General features: G+C 36.5%; 1 protein-coding gene across 10 annotated transcripts in view; it reads right to left on the reverse strand.

Moving 5' to 3' along the window:
• Positions 1 to 215: 215 nt before the first annotated feature.
• Positions 216 to 22,226, reverse strand: part of LOC128165389 (voltage-dependent T-type calcium channel subunit alpha-1H-like) — a 60,025-nt gene continuing 38,014 nt past the window's right edge. For 3 of the 10 annotated variants that reach the window (XM_052829884.1, XM_052829881.1, XM_052829889.1), the window contains 26 exons: positions 21,902 to 22,041; positions 21,509 to 21,660; positions 21,171 to 21,359; positions 18,308 to 18,461; positions 16,647 to 16,802; positions 16,312 to 16,462; positions 15,879 to 16,114; positions 13,868 to 14,115; positions 11,864 to 12,197; positions 11,565 to 11,777; positions 11,405 to 11,473; positions 11,117 to 11,301; positions 10,904 to 11,030; positions 10,688 to 10,819; positions 10,465 to 10,554; positions 10,041 to 10,254; positions 8,594 to 8,745; positions 8,391 to 8,500; positions 6,873 to 7,003; positions 6,413 to 6,562; positions 6,125 to 6,246; positions 5,682 to 5,837; positions 4,892 to 4,987; positions 4,054 to 4,173; positions 3,830 to 3,965; positions 216 to 3,600 (listed from right to left, as the gene is read on the reverse strand). In XM_052829884.1, coding sequence (XP_052685844.1) covers positions 2,207 to 3,600; positions 3,830 to 3,965; positions 4,054 to 4,173; positions 4,892 to 4,987; positions 5,682 to 5,837; positions 6,125 to 6,246; positions 6,413 to 6,562; positions 6,873 to 7,003; positions 8,391 to 8,500; positions 8,594 to 8,745; positions 10,041 to 10,254; positions 10,465 to 10,554; positions 10,688 to 10,819; positions 10,904 to 11,030; positions 11,117 to 11,301; positions 11,405 to 11,473; positions 11,565 to 11,777; positions 11,864 to 12,197; positions 13,868 to 14,115; positions 15,879 to 16,114; positions 16,312 to 16,462; positions 16,647 to 16,802; positions 18,308 to 18,461; positions 21,171 to 21,359; positions 21,509 to 21,660; positions 21,902 to 22,041 — 5,357 coding nt within the window. In that variant the 3' untranslated portion in view covers positions 216 to 2,206. Of the gene's footprint in view, positions 3,601 to 3,829; positions 3,966 to 4,053; positions 4,174 to 4,891; positions 4,988 to 5,681; positions 5,838 to 6,124; positions 6,247 to 6,412; positions 6,563 to 6,872; positions 7,004 to 8,390; positions 8,501 to 8,593; positions 8,746 to 10,040; positions 10,255 to 10,464; positions 10,555 to 10,687; positions 10,820 to 10,903; positions 11,031 to 11,116; positions 11,302 to 11,404; positions 11,474 to 11,564; positions 11,778 to 11,863; positions 12,198 to 13,867; positions 14,116 to 15,878; positions 16,115 to 16,311; positions 16,463 to 16,646; positions 16,803 to 18,307; positions 18,462 to 19,545; positions 19,664 to 21,170; positions 21,360 to 21,508; positions 21,661 to 21,901; positions 22,042 to 22,226 lie in introns of all 10 variants that reach the window. The other 7 variants (XM_052829886.1, XM_052829885.1, XM_052829891.1 and 4 more) reach the window with 5 other exon arrangements.

Here is a 22,226-nt window from a genome sequence, read left to right on the forward strand (position 1 = left end):
TGGTTAAATATTGTAAAATTTGAAAATTCTAAAGCAGTGAAACTATTTCAATTATAGTGTATACTTTAATCTACATTAATATCGACAGATGTCCCATATCACCTTAATTAAATGGTATGCTCAACTGAGATGCACATTGTAATTGTGCACACAGGAGAATATTTCCATGTGATACAGTGTTGAGCTTAAATGAAAAGAAAAAATAGGAACAACCATTTTAAAATCCATTTTTAATTGTAATCAATTCGTGAATGTCTATATATATATATATACACAAAATGTGAAAAAACAAAACATTACAAAAGTGTTAATATAAGATGATTCTGACGGGGTTTAATTTTATAAAAACACCACTTCACTCATCAAAACATTTATCCTAACTACCTGAGCTAGTGAAAAAAGATGATGTATTCTTTCATTCAGTACAATCAACAGTCTCAAAATGTGTAAACAACAGTCATATGCTTCCATACCAGACAAGTCCTGTTTATATATGTCCATTTTCTTTTTAAAAAACACTTTTTCAGAGCAACCAATCAGTATTTAAAATTGGAAAAACCACAGAAATGTATAAAAAGTGGAAGGATAATTGCTGAGAAGAAAGTTTTGCATGTATCCTATATTAACCATACAAATAACATATTAACCATAGATTACTATTATAACCACCAACAATAATGAGTGGTCAATTATGAAACATGGGTAAAGTAACCCAATTCCTCTCTTAACATGGGTGCTTCACCCTTATAAACTTTAAAATAATCAAATAAAAATATATCGTTTTTTTTAAATCTAAAATCTGCTAAGATGCAATTAATGTAATAACAGAAGATTGTTACCAGTAAGGGGATACTTGTAGATGTAACAAATGTCTCCAGAATCAAGCTAAGCAAAAACTATTGTGGTCAGTGATGGACAAATTGTGAAAAATCAAATGCTTTCAAATTAAAAGTATCATAACAGGAAAGAGATGAAACATCTTCATACACAAAGTATCATCATTTATTGGACACTAAAATCTTCACCTGCCAAGGATGAAGATCGACAACTTCCTCAGAAGAAAGAAGAGCAATGAACATTGTTCTTGTTACCAGTCAAGATCTGGATTTTGTAAACTCTTGAGACAGTTTGCTGTGTATAAACTTGGTAATCTGTAGACATTTTATCATACACTCCACCCACAAAGGGAGATGTCAAACAACCTTCGCTATATCCCTGTAAAAAGTCTTCTTCATATGGCATCTACCATCTTCGTTGACAAAAAATATCACAATCAAGTTATTATGGATCTTTAAACATGTATTATAAAATATTGCACTTGACCCATATGTTTCAAAGATATACTAATAACATGTATAATATACAAATATATTAATTATTAATAAGCTATATCTCTGATAGAGTCATTTCTATATAATTGTAACAAATATTTTTTCTAATTACATATCACTGAATTTGTACGAAACAATTAACCAAATTACCCTTTATAATCCACATCTGAGTAACAGAAATGCATTCATTAGCTTTAAAAGAGAATGCATTCATTAGCTTTAAAGGAGAAAATGCTGTAGTTGTTAAACTTATTACAAACACAGAATGGCTTGAAATTTCTTTTTAAAAACAGAGGGATGAACTGAAATCGATTCAGCATTGAACATGTATAAACCTGATTGCCTGGGGTATAGGGTGCTAACTATCTTCTACACCTGTGCTTTGATGCTACTCATGATATGAAGCTTATGATACGTGGGAAATATGATATGTGGCTACTCGTATCGCTATCACTCAAACACAAATTTGGCATCAATAATTAAGCTCTCTCCTCTCATTTATATCGGGTTGCATTGGTAAGTCAACAATTGCTGGATTTGGCTTTTTTTGTTGTTTCTTTTGAATAACATTTTTTTTTACATGTGGCATCACTTAAGCATGAAACTTGAGAATTCTACATCACAAAACACTTTTCTTCATTCAGAATGACTTGGAATAAAACAGATAACAAATGAAAATTAAAACTCTACACAAACATCTGCACTGTTAGACAGGCAAGTCACACAGAGAGCAGTTCAAACACAAAACCAAGTACTCCCTCACCCACAAACCCAGGCCTACAGATGGTGCTGCCCTCTCCAGGAGGGCATATACCTCACTCATTAAAGTCCCATAACCCTGAGCCACAGAGTCTCGGATCACAGTTTGTGCATTGTCAGGATTCGCTGCTTGGCTGGAATAGATTGGGGGTCCGTCTCCTGACACATGAATCGTCCAATGTCATCCCAGGGACACTGAGACAAGCACTCCCACTGATGGCAGCCAGAGTTGCCTCCCCTGAGTTCTCCGACATGGGCTCCATGACTTCAGAGTCGTAGGGGTATTCTCCCCCTGACAAATCTGTATCACTATTCTGGCTCTCATTCAGACTGATTTTACGAGTTTTCTCATCAACGGAACGGGGGTCCTCTAAAACAACTATTTGGGGGTCTTGGGAAGGCACTGAGGTCAGAGCGGGGGAGGAAGAGGATGGGGGGGAGGGGACTCGCTCATACTTGACACTACCACACACCTCACTTTTCCTTGGAGTTCTAGATGGTCGATCATCACCGACCAATGTATCTTGAGACACGCTGGAATTTTCTGTGCGGCTGTGATCCAGATGAGGGTCAGTGCAGCGTTCTGTGACCAGTGGACAACTCTCCGTGACCTCATCCTCACACGCGAGCTCATCGATGTCGTCGTGGTCTGTACTATCACCTGTGATGAGGCGAACTTCTTCATCGCACGCTGCTTCTTCTGCAGCCCAATCTGGACCAGAGAGTTCGTACGAGTCAGACTCACATGTACTACTCCTCTGGACCTGAGGCAGACTGTGTTTGGAACTTACGTTAGAGCGAGGGAGGCTGGGGTTTAGGGAGTATCCATGATGTCCCTCACAACGACGCTGTTGACTTAGTTTTTTCTTACAGATCACAGGTGAGTTATGTGTCACCTGCGTGCTTGGCAATGCAAGAGTGCTTTGTTCATGAGAGTAGTTTGATAAAGCTGTAACTAAAGCATGTAGAGTCGTAGGTCTCAGTTGGACTCGAGCACCTGCAATGTGCTTCTCTCTCAATCTCACTTTCTCAGACCCACTACTCTGACTACGATGTAGACACTTGAGTTTTATGATGGGGTTGTGAGATTTGTTCACTTTTGAGCCTTCCTCCCCATCATAAAGGTTTTTGTTAAGAGTGGGTTGTGATAGGGACACGGGGTTATCACAGGCCGCTGCCTTACACTCAGATATATTCTGTGTTTGTAGCGGCTCCACGTGAGCTGTAGCTGGGGGACTCTCGTACTCACAGCTTTTCTGTCGCACAAGTTTTCTGTCCCGTAATCGTTGTTTCTGTTGTGGACTGGTAGATTTTCTACGAGGTTCTTCTGCAATGCGTGGAATGCCTAGTGTATTTTCATCAATAGTGGTATCCACATAGCTGGAATTATCTGAATAACTGGAGGAGTAAGGGGAGGGGGGAGCATCCAGACTGGATCCGGACATATCCAAGCTGACTTCCATAGAGCTACCATAGTTAGAGATAGTGATGTCCACTGGTACCAGACGACCTACAATAACACGAGTACTTTTACCAGATAGTAATATATCTAACCTTAAACCTAAACCTAACAGAATATTTCAATGAAAATGTCTAAGAATATTTTTTCTTGTCCACTTTCTCTAAATCTATTATTATAAGAAGATGGCCTAATCATAGAAGCCCAAGTTCATTTTGCCCAGGATTTGAATTACATATATTTCCATATTTTTATGTGAGCACTTTTACAGGTGCCTTACCTTGATCATCTTCATACGGAGGTTCGTTACTGGGCGGTCGGAAGGTAAAACTTGGAGGTAATGAAATCTGCTTACAGACGGGAGTTCGTAGTCTGCGTGAGAATGGAGGTCGTGGTGTTCCAACTATTGAGGGCAGCTTTAAAAAAAATTTGTTTGAATGAGAACAAAAATTTTACTTGAAAACTAGAAAAATGTACAAGAACACGAAATTCTGGAGTTCTAACCATCTGCTCTTCTTCTTTCTTGACTGAATTTCCATCCTCCTCATCTCCACCATCACCCACCTCATCCATTTTGTTTTCCTCTGCATTTCCGCCATCATCATCCAAAAATCGGTGTGATTCCTAACAATACAGCAAAACATATCAGTAAACATCAATACATGTTTTGTATTTGAATAAATTATCAAAGTGCAAGAATTGGAGGATTCACCATTATTGGCTGAATGCATGTAGAAAGCAATTGGAAATGTTCACATATACATGTTGAAATTTGATATATTCCATAAATTTGATCCACACAACAATACATGTAAGTATACTCATGTAAATATTTATTAGAATTTTTAATTCAATTCTTGTTAAGCAGCTACAAAAATAAAGAAAATGGCTTTGTAGTAAACCGCTTGGAGCTAAACATACAGATATAAGACAAGTCTAACAAACTACAGGTTACAAAAAAACAAAAATAACCACTAATTAAAACAGTTGATTTGATCATTAATCTTGCATTAAGGCATTTACCGTTCATTCAGTTCTTGCTATACTTACAAAACTTTCTTTTTAAAGAAAAAAAAAACCTTAAAAAGTCCGCAAATGCCTCAATGAACATATATTACATATACATGTACTAAAACCAAAAAAGAATCCAAGATAACAGGGCTGCTATGTGCTCTGTCTGTAAAAAAGGAAAGAACCCTGAACGAGGACATGAAAATATAAACTTGAAAATCTAAATAATAAAAAGCCAGTAGAAAAAACATTCAAGCTGCATTTTCTAACAACATTTAGTTCAAGGGAAGGGAGCATGCAAGGGAGTCCAAGCAAGACACGCCCCCCTCACCTTCACGGCCAATCGTAGCATCTCATTATTGACGCTACACTCCATTTTGAACGCTGCCTCGAGTTCGTCATCTATCTCCTTATGTTTGTACGTTTCCTGTGGTAATCACAATTAGTAGAGAAATTTGTCCACATGCAAATGTGTTAGTACACTGCGGTGAAACCACCGGCAGTTTATGGAAGAATTTAACACAGATCACTCCCTAAACATCCAACCAGGTGACCAATACAAAATTCAACGGATAAAATTATTCTCCCTTTGATTAGATTATACAAAAAGGTACTAGTAAATAAAAAAAAAATAATTATTCATCAGTTGATTTGAAAAGTTCATAAAATCTAAAACCTAGTACAAAGATTTGATGAAGATTAGTCAATTAAATTCACGAGGAAAGGGAACAAAGTTGGATGGATAATTCATACAAAACGTGAAATTATCAAAGTGCCTCAAGAGAAAACTTGCAAACAGTGCATATAATATTTTTGTATCCAAAGATAATATCATCAAAATGATTTGTTTCTACCAAGACAAAACAGCACACTTACTCTGTGATGAAAGCAACAGACAAGGCAAATTTAACTCAATCATTATGTAATTCTAACTCGTACTGTGTGAAGGCTGTACCACTTAACCATAGCAATGCTTATGTGAAATTCATATTGATACAATTGGAAGAAAAGTTAAATTTGTCTTGTCTTTTACGAATGGTGAATGAAAATGATGCTGTAATAGTAAAACATGTTAAACTCGCACAGCAAATACATGATAAAGATGAGAAAACTTGGTATACCTCCAGATGCTTCATCAGGACTGCCACCACCACGTTCACGAGGACGAACTGCGCCATCAGAACGAACACCACGAAGAAGACCGGGGCGATGAACGAGCTGACGCAGCAATTGGTCAGACATTTTTCTGAGGCATCACAGTCATCACGCAGTGTGTCCTAAATGCAAAGAGAGCAAAGGTTCAGTCAGTCCTCACCAAGGCTAAACAGATATTGCTGCACACTTGTACCTACTTTATCTGTATATTTATTCGTGGTATTTCTTATTGCACGTACTCTATTATGTTCACCCTACACCTGCATGTATTACATTAGTTTTATTGAATGTCAAAAGTATGTTTGTTTTTTTTTATTACCTTACATTAAAATAGCATGCATCTTTTTAACACAACATGGTTTAAAAAGTTAGCAACCATAATCAATTCATTGATTAATCATTCTCTTACCTTCATTATTCCATTCCAGTTATCCCCTGTGGCCACTCGGAACAGTGTGAGAAAGGCCATCGCAAAGTCCCTGAAGTGGGCGTGCTCCCCCAACCCCTCACAAGGGTGCGCCTCAGAGCACTCTGAAAAATCACAAAGATTGATGAAAATAATCCTTGTTTAAAGTTTCTTTGAATTTAACCTAGTAGTTATAATATCTCTTTTCATCAACACTTTTACATGCAAGCATGTTTATAAATGATCATGAATTGCATTAATTATCAAGTATAAGAAAATTGCAATTATTACCTAGTCTGCCAAAGAGCTCAACTCCAAGAGCAGCAAAGATGAAGAAGAGAAGAAAGAAGAGGAGCCCAAGATTGCCGACCTGCGGCAACGCCTGAATCACGGTGTCCAGCAAGGCTCGTATTCCCTTCGCCATCTTCAGTAACTTTAACACTGGAAGAAAAACACTATCATGTAGAACAGTGGAAGAGAGGAAGACAATTAAACTTAAATCCTAGAAGAGAGAGAGTTAATTCTATATACTTATCAGTGGAAAAGAGACATTACATGTACAGTGCTGTAACTCTGATTAACAATGAGAGAGAGAGAGAGAGAGAATTAATCTTTGTTATGCTAGAAACAATTGTTTGTATTTAATTCTTCTTGGACAAAACAATATACTGGTGGTAAAACATCTTTTTGCGACTTTCTGCAGAATGCTTCCTCTAAAGTAAACGCTTGTATGATCCTAGTTGTGTCTCACCTCTAGCGATTCTGAGTACCCTCATGACCCTAATAATGGTAGGATTAATTGGAATGACATTAGTTTTCATCTCCTCCAGAATTATTCCAACAATGGAAAGGATCACAATAAAGATATCCAGCTGGTTCCACCTACAGAACAAAATCAACCAATAGAAACACAGTTCAGTAGTTGACCTGGGTCACAGTTACCAAATGTCCCCAACAGCGGAATTGTCAAATCTTCTAATGATGTCTACTGATATCATTTTCCAAAGACGCATACATATATGGATGGATATCATAGAAAGACTTTTGAAAGCTATAGTTCAACAATGATTAATTAATTAATTAAAATCAATTATTAATTTTTAAGGTTATTGTAGTACATGTATTTCAATTATTGAAACACTTAATGAAATTGAAAGAAGAAACAGTCATAAGAATATAAACCAAGTATAAGAAAGATATATACTTGAAATCCATGTTATTCACTCAAACACAGAAGTACTTTAGGAAATCACAAAATTTATAGAGAAAAAGAAGACTTAAAGAATGTGTACAAGTAAATATATATATATTCTAACTGAAAACAAGAGCACTACAGGTTGTGTTGCATGCAGTGAGAGAAATTAACTTAATGTGCGTACTCTCTTAATTTTGTCCTTGATTCAAATCACATACGTCCTAGAAATTCAATTCTTTTTGTCACAACAAAATTGAATCCCCGTCTGAATGAAGTCATCCTATTGTCTCTTAGCAGAGATGATTTCAGAGAAAATTGATTTAAACATCTAGAATCTTTGTTATACAAGCAAAAAGGCATATAGTGCTGCTAACAATTGTATTAAGACAAAATTGAAACCATTAATCTTAAACTGATACACTCGCACAAACAACAGGTCCAAATGTATGTCAAATGAGATTTAATAAACAGTAATCCTATGTTATTTTAGCTCCATTTTCTATGAATTGTGCATTTTTTAACTAAACAAAATCTGAGATCATGAGGTCAAGACAAATGTGACAGCAACAAGTGCAATCAAATAAGAGCAGATCTCAAATAAAACACAAACTTTTATTGTGTTCATAAAGTAGTGAGTTAATTAAGCAAAAAACGATTAAAAAAAGTGAAAGTCAGTTTTACCTGCTATAGTTGCCCAAAGGAGAAAATAGTGAGGTCAGATTTGCGATTTAGAATCCAGAAAGGCCAAAATCAGTTATAATGATATACTGTATACGGGTATTCTTTGGGATACATGTAATGTTTTCTTTTTGTCATTGGATATTTTGCAACCCTTCATTATATCATATGTTCGTTATAAGATTATATATGTGTGTGCTACATTCCATTGATGATGATCAGAGATTAGTGTTTGAATGCATACAGCTTTGAGTTACATTATATGTATATTACACATGTGAACATACACTGTTAGTACATAACATGTGTCAGTAATGATGTTAAATTATTATATATATTACACATGTATATACATATACTGTACATTACAAAGGTGAACTGGCATCGACTCCTTACCTGTCCTTGATATAACGCATGAAGCCAAGGGCCAAGATCTTTAGTGTGGCCTCAATGATAAAAACACTTGTAAAGAAGTAGTTGAAAATCTTCAATGCAAACTCCAGCTCCTAAAAATAAAAATAACTGGTAATAAGTTCTGCTATGTTAAATAAAAGAACTGATAGCTATTGGAATAATTAATCTTACAGAGTTATAATTACCTCAGGCATCATATAGTACTCCATCGCCATGGTGATGACATTTAACCCTATGACACCAGCAATAGCAAGGTCAAAGTACTTGCTGTTGACGACCTGGTGAATGATAAGTCGGCTTGGTGAGTACTCGGCCCAGTAAGGCGGCCTATTCAGCTCTGAAACAATAAAGCATAAGACTTGTAAAAAAAAACCCAGACAGAATGTTACTACAATCGGCAATCTTGACGATGCTTGTATCAACTAGATCACCCATCATTCTTCTGCCATGCATTAAAAATATCATCAAAAAAGTATGCGAGAATCAATCTGATGACACATGTGCACCATGATTGTAAAATGATCAACTTCTTGATGCGATTTTATTGGATGGTACCAATAAAGAAAAGTCTACCCCACTCTCTCAATCCAAGAAATTTCTCCTTTTTAGTGTTCTTTGGAAAAACAGTAGTTGATAACTAAGAAAAAGATTAAATCTGTACGTATGTGATTTTTTTTTAATCATTAAATTATTTTTTTTGAAAGACAGCTCCATTTACCTCCAAAATAGATAGACAAACTCTCTAAACTTTTCAACACTAATGTTGCTGATCTAATTATCATCTTCCTTACTTTTAGTATGACAACATCGATAATGAAAATGGATACCGAGTCTGGCGACCAAGTGCAATACATATAAAACAGGCAAAGAGTCTAATCTACTCTACAGAGCTAAGCTAAAGGCATTGCAGCCTCCATCACATGCAGCCTCTATCAGAGCTACTGAAGGCATTGCAGCCTCCATCTCATGCAGCTAGAAATCATGTGCAAAATATAAATAGCCAACTAGAAAGAAACTGAACTAAAAAACACAAAAAATAATTTATAAACTTGACATCTGCTTAGTATACTCACTAAAGGTCTCACTTTGAGACAGTCTATGGAAATGAAACCTTCTGTATGGACAAACATTTTAGTTTTCATGCTTACCGCGGAAGCTCAGATAGTAAAATTATCAAGATATGTAACACTAACAGACCATACTTCATGTTTTCTGGTTTTGTACAATTTAGACGTAAAATCATTAGTCTTCTTAAAAAATAAATACATTGTACATGTATGCATTGACACAAACATTCATTTGGTATATTAAAGAGAGAAGATGGATTCACATACTAACAAAAAAGAGCATTCTTAGGGGGCTGAAGTTGAGATGGGATTCTAAACTGGTGGATGCTAAATAGGAGTGTTCTCAAAGGTTACATGAAAAGTTGGTGACAAAAAGTTATCTTTCTTTAGAAATAGTACAAATGGTTGGTCTATTCATTTTCATGACATGACTCATACTGAGTTAAGTGGAATTATTTAGTAGGTAGTCAAGGATGAGCAGACTTTAAATCAATTGTAAGTTATGAATCCATCTCTCAAAATAAAAGTAGAAAAGACAACAGTGCATTATGCCAGACTCTGGTACCTGACTCCAGTTTACGCTCACTCATTTTTTTCTGCTCCATCTTGTATCTCCGTTTTGCGGTGCGCCGCTCTCTCTCCTCTTTTTCCTGATCTTGCCGACATTTGTGGAAGTTTTCCACGACTACACCCACAAACATGTTAAGGACAAAGAATCCGACCAGAAGAAGGAATGAAATGAAGTATATTAATCTCCACTCGTTGTAGTTTTCTATGGGCTGTCAACAATGAAACAGAAAACTTAGCTACGAAGGAGGCAAACATTTTTTTGGCAGAAATAAACATACAACAAAATTTAGTAATATAAGTAAACTATTTTGCATTAAAAACATCTGTAATTTTTCAAGTGCAACACTACAAAATTAATGTTACTTGGTGTTGTAATAAAATGAATAGACAATAAGTATCCAGGAGACCAATTCACAAACCTGCTGGTCAATTCCGACAGCATCCAGACCAGTGTACATGATACTGACCCAGCCGTCCTTGGAGGCCAGCACAAACAACGCCATTAGAGCCTTAAAAAAATAAACCAATATAACAATACAAAGAACAGCGCCATCAGCGCCTGTTAACCAAACAACAAACAATGTACAATTTACACTCTATTAATGCTTTTTATCTTAAGAGCTTGAAAAAAATTATGAATACCTGTCCAAGATCATCAAAGTTGTATTTCTGGTTGATCCAGACATTTTTCTTGTTGTCCATTAAGCACTGTGTCTTGTTTTTGATATTTCGTACAGTGGGGCCCTTACAGTAGTAGAATGTACCCTTGAACAACTGCAAAACAGAAGGGGCAAAGGTGAATGAATTTCTCAAAGTACACTAATTACCTACCAACATCACCAATGAAAATCCAAATACCTGTACTCCAAGAATGCCAAAAATGATGAAGAATGTGCAGCAAATGATGACGATGTTTCCGATTGGCCGGAGCGAGGAGAGCAGAGTTTGTACAACGAGCTTAAGCCCAGGTGCCCTGCTGATGACCCTGTAATGGAATGGAAATAAACATTGAAATAGAGTTATTTTTTAACTTAATTTCAATCATATTTATTTATAAGATACAAAGACTACCTAAGAGGTCGTAGTGTTCGTAAGAGCCTAAAGACACGTAAAATTCCAAATATCCGAGGACTGCTGTCGGCGGAGAGAGAGATAAGGATGTCCACCAGGGAGATCCCGACCAGAAAGCCGTCCATCACGTTCCAGCCACTCTTCAGGTACGCATGTTGTCCGATCACCAGGCCCTTTGCTAACACCTGCATAAAACAAGCATTACAGATAACAGAAATTGAAGATTTATTAGGTTTATCTTTTTACAAGTTTTTAAGACAAAGAAGTTATTTTTGTTCATGCCCTGACCTTGATCATCATTTCCACAGAGAACACAAAGGTGAAGACGTAGTTGGAGTAATTCAGGAACTCTCTCTCCTGAAATAACAAACAGTCAATCAGTAGGGTACATGCCATCATCATCAACTTATGTATGATAACCAGGGTGCATGATAATCGAGCCACTTACAACACTGTCAGGTGGAATATTGGGCCGCTCCATAGCAAGGGTGATACAGTTCAGAGCGATGAAGAACAGCACCGTGTTGTCAAACCACCGCTGGGCCATCAGGTGGTGGCAGACCCTTCGCAGGCGGTTGTTGGGGTGGAGTAGGTACAGGGCGTACTCGTGGCGGGTCTTGAAGCAGCCGTGGGGCTCGGGACACCAGGAGCATGTACAGTTCTACAGTAGAAAAAGTGGATCGTAAATTTTTAACCCTCTAATATTGACTATTCAGTGAGTTTATGAAATGGCTGATCATTACTAACCGTTTCATCAATAGCATCAGGGTCCTCCTCTTCCTCTTCTGCCCCCATCCCCACTTCCACCTGGGTGGGGGAGGTGGTCCCCTCCATCAGGTTATTCTGTTTCACTTCCTCCTTCAGCACCGCACTCATGGACGACAGCGAGTTCAGTGTCCGGCGACTGTTGAATGAGTTCTGTCGACTCAGTATGATGGAGTTACAGTTGCTTTGACTGCTGCTGCAGGAATTATTGCGGATTTTGAAGGAGTTCCTGGGGGAGGGGACCGGTCGCTTGATGGAGTTCTGGGGGCTCAGAGTTCTTTGGTTGTTTAAGGGGAGATGGCCATTGCAGTCACTCCTGTAAGTACATTGTACGGGTCACATTTGTAAACATCTTCACTATCGTAGATTTCTATGGTAAAACGAGTTTCAATTTGAAGGAAAATTTCCTGTGAAAACATGTAATTCTTTTTCAAATTTAAATATAATAAAGATTTCTGTTTTTAAAAAAGTTTGTTCATTTGCATCTTAAACTTAACAATTCAAGGAATTTTCAAGTATTGTTACTGAAGAAGATAATCATGTATGTATTTCAAAGACAAAATGATTAATATAATATCAATGCAAATTATCACTTTGTTCTGCTAATTTTCAAGTAGCTTTGGATCTAAGATAGGATAAAAATAAGTTTTCATATAAAAAAAATGTATTGTCAAATGTAAATCTCAGAGAGAGAGAGAGAGAGAGAAAGAGAGAAAGAGGCTGTCAATTTGTTTGATCTTAAATAGTCGGATTAAAGGCAATATCGAATAAATTCCATGTTTTCCAAGACTAATTACTTCTCATTATCTTGAAAGGTTTGTACAATCTTATTGCTAAAAAAATCAGTTTAATTTACACAGGCTGATGAATTGGAAAGGTTTAGTAGCACAGCTTTGTTAGGCGAGCTAGTTAGGCAGACGTTTCCTGTGTATCCTACCATCTATAATCTGTCAGTTATACACAGATATTTTGGCCAATATTCCTTTCTTATACTGGCAAACAGAGACAGATTTATAAAATATTAAGCCTCGATTTCACATAAATCAGAGCAATGAGACATGGCCACCGTGTGACTGATTCCTCACAGAGGGACACTCAGACGAAAATGAGCTCTCTTCTCAGTACTGCTCTGTTTGCTTTGTTCTCTAATAATGTTTCTGTATCACTTCCAGGACTTAATGAAAGAAGAAATCATTAACTTCAAACCAGTTACATTCGGAAAAATGTTATGCAATCTGAGTGGTAAATCTAATGGCAGCATTTTGAAGTGGGACATTATGAGCCGTTGGATTGATGGCATCGTTTGTAAGTACACCCGCACAATGTACAGAGCAAGACTATCATGGAGAACTGATTCATCAATTATACAGTCACCAATATGTCCCCATTAATCCAAAACCAAAAAACTCGCCTTCTGAAAACAACAGGAATTTTCTCTAGAAAGGCAGAGAAATAGCTAGTATTACAAATTCATTTATCTTTGAAAATGGAAAACACAAATGACCCTCTTACGATGACTCATGTTTGCATAAAGAATGAGCAGCAAAAATTGCACTGAAACAGCAACAAAATTGATTTTTGTAAATTGATGTTGCATAATAAACTAACAACACATGTTAAATTTCATTTAAGGTGGTATGGGACACTTCCATATTGTGACGTATTGTTCATTGAAATAAACGTTAAAATCAAGTGTAATTTTATAAACAGTTTCTTTCCCCAAACAGAACAATAACAGCGTAGCGCAGTGAGTCAGAGGGTTTGTTCGAATCTGAAAGTCATGAGTTCAAATCCCGCTGAGGGTTTTAAAACTTTTACTTTTCCAAAATCTTTTAAAACATATCTTATCTCTATCATACCAGTGAAAGTATTTCAATCATAATGTACTTTAATCCACATCAATATCAGCAGGTGTCCCAAACCACCTTAACTATACCCTATGTTTTTACTGTAACAATCTGGTCTTCTCTACATTTCTGAACTGACCTATTTGGCGTTGGACAGTTGGGTTGGAACACATCGTCATCGTCTGTGTCCATGCTGTCGATCTTACACTCCGGGACCAGGCACTTCCTGTCTCCATCCTGTGACCGTCGGCGCTTCCAGCTGTTGCTACGGCTACCTGAGCTCAGGGATCGGCGGAGGCAGGGGGAGAGGCAGGGAGAGGGTCGCGGGGATATTCTGGGAGAGAGGCGAGGTGAAAGTCGTGGGGACGCACGTATACTGGAGTTAGTCTGTAAAGAGAAGACTTCGATCATATTCCCTTATCTGACACAACACCGAGTAAGGAAAGCTGTGTTAACATTTATTCTCATAGTATTTGTTGATTTCAAATATTTTTTATATAACATGTTTTTTGGGGTGATTTAACTTTGAGATTTATAAGTCCTCCAATGGGAGGATAGCCATACAGAAGACTTAAAATGCAGGCACACACAGCAGAAGCTCAGAGCCCCTACCTGGACGGCCAGGTAAATAGAACTAGGTTACTCCATGTGCAGAAGGTTATTGGTTTGGTCCTAAGTAGATACCTCACCAATTAAGAGTTAATAAGCTTGAAAATTTGGTTCAGGGTGGGGTTACGCAATTTTAGATAAGCCCTAGGCAGCATAGGCTTAAACTTGTAGCCCTTTACATCATCTATGGCATTTTAGCAAAAGTAAAATATTCTCAAAGGGACAACAAACAATCAATAGTAAAGAATTTACACTTTCATATTGACGGTTTATAAAATGTAAAAATATATCGTATTGAAGGTAAGATTTGTGGTTTTACTGTGTAGTACGTGTCTCCCACATAGTGTTTGCAGTGTAATGGGTTTTTTTTAAGTGTTTATTATGTGTTGTGATTTGTTTCCTGGGTGTTTTTCATGCCAAGAAGTGTCTCCCATGTACAGAGGTAGTGTATACTGTGTCATGTTTATACTGTGCTGTGTTTATATGGTTTTATAAGTGCCGTCTTCGTAGTGTTTACTGTGTCATGTTTATACTGTGCTGTGTTTTATACAGATTAGTACCTACATTGCAGTGTTTACTGTGTCATGTTTACACTGTGCTGTGTTTATATGGTTTTATAAGTGCTGTCTTTGTAGTGTTTACTGTGTCATGTTTATACTGTGCTGTGTTTATATGGTTTTATAAGTGCTGTCTTGGTAGTGTTTACTGTGTCATGTTTATACTGTGCTGTGTTTTATACAGATTAGTACCTACATTGCAGTGTTTACTGTGTCATGTTTATACTGTGCTGTGTTTTATACAGATTAGTACCTTCATTACAGTGTTTACTGTGTCATGATTATACTGTGCTGTGATTTATACAGATTAGTACCTACATTGCAGAGTTTACTGTGTCATGTTTATACTGTGCTGTGTTTTATACCGATTAGTACCTTCATTACAGTGTTTACTGTGTCATGTTTATACTGTGCTGTGTTTTATACAGATTAGTACCTACATTGCAGTGTTTACTGTGTCATGTTTATACTGTGCTGTGTTTTATACGGATTAGTACCTTCATTACAGTGTTTACTGTGTCATTTTTATATTGTGCTGTGTTTTATACAGATTAGTACCTTCATTACAGTGTTTACTGTGTCATGTTTATAAGGTGCTATGTTTCTATGGTTTTATAAGTGCTGTCTTCGTAGTGTTTACTGTGTCATGTTTATACTGTGCTATGTTTATTGTATAGTAGTGTTTATTGTGTCATGTTTATACTGTGCTGTGTTTATATGGTTTTATAAGTGCTGTCTTCGTAGTGTTTACCGTGTCATGTTTATACTGTGCCATGTTTATAGTATAGTAGTGTTTATTGTGTCATGTTTATACTGTGCTGTGTTTATATGGTTTTATAAGTGCTGTCTTCGTAGTGTTTACCGTGTCATGTTTATACTGTGCCATGTTTATAGTATAGTAGTGTTTATTGTGTCATGTTTATACTGTGTTGTGTTTATAGTATAGTAGTGTTTATTGTATCATGTTATCCTACTACTACTCACAGAGGAAGATCTCACGGACAGAGTACTCATCTCCACGGGTGGATGAACACACAATGTGACCTTGTTGCACTCCTTGGGACCGTGGTCATTAGGGGAGCCCTGGGGGGTGGGCATGGGGGTGGCTGCAGTGTGGGTGATGATTGGGGGGTTCAGATCTGACTGGGTCACTGGAGGTGATGTTTTGGCATTGTCATCTTTGGCTGTTGGTGTTTGGGAGGCCACTTCTAACAGTTTGGCTGGAAAAATGAACCAAATATCTAAATGTCTGTAGTACAACAGTCACTTTGAGATATCATCTAGACAATACACAGTTACATCATCTCGTGTCATTTCATTACACAAGCAGCAAGATGATAATTGGACATCTTGTTTTGTAGATGCTTGGCTGGGGTTCCAACTTTACTGTCTTTATCTGTGACAGGTGGAGGCTTACCCCGCTCTGTGTTGTTGATTTTTCCTTGAACCAGATCCAGGGACTTGAGCTTGATGTTCTCACTCTTCTCCTCGTTATTGTTCGTCTCGGACAAGAGGCTCTGGTGCTCCCTGTCCTTGTTTCCTAACTTCATCTTCCTTTTTTCTTCCTCCTTAAATTATTAACCAAAAAAGAGCTCCGATTATCATTTTTAATGATTCACAGTTTTGAATTTAGTTTTGATTATTTAGAGTTTTGATGTCTTCATCTCACAGGTCAACAATAGAAAAACATATTACAGTAATCAAATATCATTTGACAGAGACTTGTATTGTTTTTTTCATTTTTTTTTTTACCTCTGTAGAGAATCCTTCCACCAAGATGGCTACCAGAAGGTTAAAGAGGACGTAGTTCCCCAAGGTCATGAGGGCAATGAAGTAGAGAGACGCCCAGGAGGAGGTGGTTTCCATGCCGTTGTACAGGACAGTATTCCAGTCCTCTTGTGTTAGCACCTGACCAATCAGAATAAGAAGCCCAGCTATATAGAAACCCCCCAACTATGTAAAGAACCTTGTATGAAGTGTCAAAGCTTTGAAGAAGTCAGGCTCTCTAAAGAATGTCCTAACATTACTTTAAATAGTTTTTGTAGAGTTTAAAAATACATTCATGATGCTTAATATGATATTTAAAACAATCTGGCGATTTTTGAAAACATTTTAGACATGATCATTTCAAAAGGAAACTTTTTTTAATGATAATATTAAATCTTAACAACATGTACTCGACAATTAAACATTTTCAGCTCATATCTCATTCTTAATCAACAATATACACAACATACAAGGTTCTTTATAATCAAAAGACAACAATTGATAATTTACTTCTTGATTCAGAGTATAAGACAAGACTTATATTTAAGGAATCATACAATGATATCTGCTACTTTAAGCTCATTCTACAGCTATACACAGAGCAAATTTCCAAAATGCATGGATATATAATACCAAGGTGTTAGGAATGAATTGTTTGAGGTAAAAACATCTAAAGATCACTGCTAGGCATTAGTTTATTTCCTGACTGTCCAGTTCGTTTATTACCAATGTTTTCTTCAGTTTCAATGTGAAATGAAATGTTTTACCCAAAACGTTCAAATAGTGAAACTCAAATACTTTCGATTAATGAGTCAAGATATGGCCAATGCCACACACTGACCTTTGGCACTGCTGGTCTTTGAGGGTTAGTTGTAGTCAGTATTCTAATGGTTATCAAGAGGGAATAAAGAAGGGGAGGGAACTCAGGAGAAATAACTCCAGCTTAATGTCAACATTTCCATCAAATACTAGTATATTATCATGCATGGGTTTCTTGTAGCAAGCACAATTATATTGAAATCGAAAGAATGATTTGGCAGTTGACATTATGAGGAATTTGATCTGGTTTGGAGGGATTTTGTTAATAAGAGGACTAGTAGCAGAGTCACACACCGCTGGACTGGCGGGGATATGTTAGAAGGACATCAATAATTCAAGCTTGTTCTGTTCTGCTATTGGATAATAATGAGACTCCCAGCACTACACTGTATGATATGGAAAATATCTTGGTGCACCTGATATTATCAAAGATGAATCTTTTATTTCTGTTGTAACTCACATCTAAAAATCTCATATCAAATTCTGTTTCACTGTATTTGTTGGCTATAGTTATGCTTTTGATCTCTTTTAATGTTAAAAAAAACTATTGATATTTGTTTCATGATGAATAGAGATACAAGATCAATATTTTGGAACTTAATGGGTTTTATATGTAGGCAATGAGGGGTTTCCTACAGTACATTCTATAACACTGTTTGTATGGAATGATTCCTAAAGGGTCAAGGTCACTGAGAAAATACCATGTTCCCATCAATGACACACATTTAGGTGGTGCAGCATTGTCACACCTGTAGAACATTGTCACACCTGTGTCAAGTCAATTACAATGCAGAGATCTAGTTAGTGAAGTAATTTGTATACTTTACCTGGAAAACTGTGACCACTGACCACAACAGAGAGTTAAAATTGGCCCGTTCACATTGGCAGTCCATGGCAGGGTCAAGGGCATCCAAACATGTGCAGAGAGTACCGTTGCCACGCCAACAAAATTTGCCACCAAACAGATTCATGCCCAGTACACTGTCCATGCACAAAACACAAAAAGCCACAGATAGCAACACGATCGTCCACCCATGTAAATCTGTTGCCATGGCCCCAGGCAGCAGGCGTTACCATGACAACACTGATTTACAGGGGGAAAACATCTTGTTACACTCTAATAATAATTGTCAACATACAACAGCTATACGACTGTTGGGGGCAAATCAGCAACAGCGAGGGCCTCAATGCCATGTTGTTATGGTCCGATCAAAACATTTGCACACATTTGGGGTGAGCAGGGGCAAAGGACTCAGTTACCCAAAACTTATTGCATATCTTACTAAGATGTATGGGAGTGTGAGAGTGTAACGTAATGAGACATGATCTTCAACAAAACTGAGTGCATGTCTGAGATATTGAGTGTCGTAATTCTATAACAGTTCCATCTGTATCCAATAGCACAAGCAACTTAAAGAAACAAAAACAAATTGGGGAGGTAACATGGGTGCTTCCATGTTGTATCACCTGACAGTGGTTTCTATGGTGATGTTAAACAACATAAACACAAACGGAATGGTGCACAAAATGTTATGGATGATGCAGTGATTAATGAAACAAAACAAAACAAAGAGAAACTCAAGCATAAAGATGAAATGGTGGCGCATCAAGTAAAATGTAGTAATTAACAGATAAATGTTTCCTTTTTTTTTAAAAAGGCATATCTGATTTGCATGCCTTTATCAGTCAATAATGCTGCATATAGATGTATATCTAATCCCAAGTGACCATTGCTCTATGCGATATACAATTACTACTAAGTTCATTCATCTAAACTAATCAAATGCTTAGAATATATATAGATATATATATGTTGCTAGTATAATTTCAGCTAATAAAATTAATATTGCCAAGAATCCAATGAAATAAAAAGATGTTATTATTAAGGAGATGCAACAATAATGATCTGTTCTACTACTGGCCGACCAATTCGTGCGTGTTAGTTTTCTGGATGGAAGGTTTTGACAAACAACGACTGTCTGTTTTATATATATACACATGTAAGGCCAAACCACATCAACCAATGACATTGCTTCTACTTTGTTAGACTAGCTGTTGCCAATACCTGGAAAACCGTAATAATCGCCCAGAGAAGCGAGTCAAAATTCTTGCGGTTACAATATCGTGACCCGTCCGGACGTGTTTTACAGAACTTACAGCCAAATAAGTTCATTCCAAGAATGCTACAGAAAAATAGCAATAGATAAATACTACTACTGGCGTCTCAACGTTCTAACATAATTCAAAATGAATTGAGAATAAGATTGGCAAGGTTATATCATACGAAATAAGTATAATTATTATCATGATAATGTAGACATGGATGTCGGGAATGGATTTCATTGACTCTTAGTGTCATACAGTCTCCATTAGAAAATGCTTGAATTGAATTTCTTACTCAGAAAAATATCCACCAATGCTTGAATCAAATTTCTTATAGAAAAACAAACATTGCCGATGTAGTTCCCTCCAAAGTTGATACTGTCTAGACTTTACATTTATACCACCAAACAGAAATATCCATGTATACAATATCAAATAATAAATGGTACATATAATTGATCTATTCTTCGTTCTGTATTTAATACTGTAACAGTATTTTTAATTAATTGTGAGATATACTTAATGATACATAAATTACATTTGTAATTACTGTGGTTTCATTAATATTCAAGGGTATCAATTTTCGTGGATAAAGTGAAAATCACAGTTTCAAGGATACGTAAATTTGTGGCCAATGACCCTATCAATACAAAATGTTAATAAAAATTGCACTTCAATGAACATTTAATTTCATGCATCAACTAAACAACGAAATCCACAAAAATTGGTATTCAACGAATATTGATGAAACCACAGTACTTGAACAATGTATTATTTTCCCTCGGACTGAAACATCACACTTTTGATCGTTTAAACCTGGCGCATGTCTGCTGGATATATCTCTATATCTGTCTGGTGAGACTCAATATTCAGCAATATGGCCGACACTTCACCTACTCATCTCAACATTTCATGATATTTAATACAGAAACCATATTAATTCAAAAAGTTCTTAAAATATTTGGAGTAGTTGTCCTGTGAAATTACTTTTCAATTAGAGTAGTTGCCCTTTGAAATGACTTCACGTTGCTGTGTCTGGAGCGGAATGAAATGGCAGTGTCAAGATTTGCTCAAACCATAGACATATATCATTATATGTCTATGCTCAAACCTCTGTGGCGGAAAAGGAAAAAACGTTTAAAACTACTGAACAAAAATCATTGTAAGTGAATAAGGGTGCATCAAAGATTTTTAAAGAGTACGGTAATTGGAATGAGAATTTTAAAAAGTTCAACTGTGTTAAATTGGACAAGATGTAAGGCCACTTTTACATGGATTTCTGAAGATCATCGCTTCTTGTGAAATATATGTCTCTCTTGATAGTCCTCGGGAAAACAAAATACTTATTAGGTTTGTTACTGACTGACTCAAAAATATATTGAGTTGTTCAATCTCTTAGAAGCTGTCTAGAGATTGATCAAACTGATATATTTCCATAGTCAGTCAGTAGAAAACTTAATAAGTAAAAACATTCTACAAATATGAATCAGACTTTTTTCTTTTACCAAACCAAAATTGATTTTAATCATTTTGCATATGATTTGTATATTCAGATAAATCATAAAACATTAATCATTTCAAACTCACCTGAATATGAAGATAAACAAAACTAATAAGGCAAAGAAAGTGGCAACATTGTCCATTGTTCTCAGCATCACAACCAGTTGTCTGCGGAGTGCTGGCATGAAACGCACAAGTTTAAGTATCCGTAGCAGTCGGAAAGTCCGCAGAACAGAGAGACCGCTGGCGCCACCTTGCTGTGTGAACTCTATCATACTAGGAAAAATTCAAAAAATCATTTGATAATGCTATTATATGTATTTTTCTGACAGTATAATAGTGCCAACACTCAGCAGATCAAGTCTGTGTATGTGTTATTGTTTCAGAGAGAGAGAGAGAGAGAGAGAGAGCTTCTTAATCATTACCTCAGTATTACAATTAAACCATCAAAGACATTGAATCCATCTTGAATGTAGCCGATGATTCCATAAGCACAAAGCTTGAAGAACATTTCCACAGCGAAGAGTATTGAGAAGACCATATTGCTGTACTCCACTGCTTCTGTCAACTCTCTTGGCTGAAACACAAATTTTACACCTTAAATCAAAATTTCACATCTCTCATTATACTACTTTCATTACAATATTTGATGACATTTATGAACCAATTCATGAACCCGAGTATTTTTTTTTATTATCATGTTAAGCTTATGTCAAAATGTGATGTCATTTACATACAAAATTATGAAACTGAGATATTTTTTGTTAAATTATCATGTTAAGCTATTAAGTAAGTGACTGTGATAGTGTTTGCAGTACCTGGTTGTGGTATTCTACACTCATACTCAAGGTGTTGATCAGAATCGCTGTTAAAATTCCACGCTGGAAAAACCGGTGCTCGACCAACGTCTTCATCACTTGCTGGAAGTTCTTCTTGCAAGCTGCAAGCATGCCACAAACTATAGGAAATTACAGAGAGTGGACAACATATTATAGGATTTAACTCATCTAATTAAAGATTCGCCTCACAAGGTTATCAAAATCATGTTTAAATGACTGTCAAATATTTGGGATGGGTTGGGAGGTCTGATCTTGACTGGGGTAGGGAAGACCTTTAGAAGTACATGTCACTTTACTTATATTG

This window comes from Crassostrea angulata, chromosome 10 (genome assembly GCF_025612915.1).
Source record: "Crassostrea angulata isolate pt1a10 chromosome 10, ASM2561291v2, whole genome shotgun sequence".
Classification (NCBI taxonomy): Eukaryota; Metazoa; Mollusca; class Bivalvia; order Ostreida; family Ostreidae; genus Magallana; species Magallana angulata.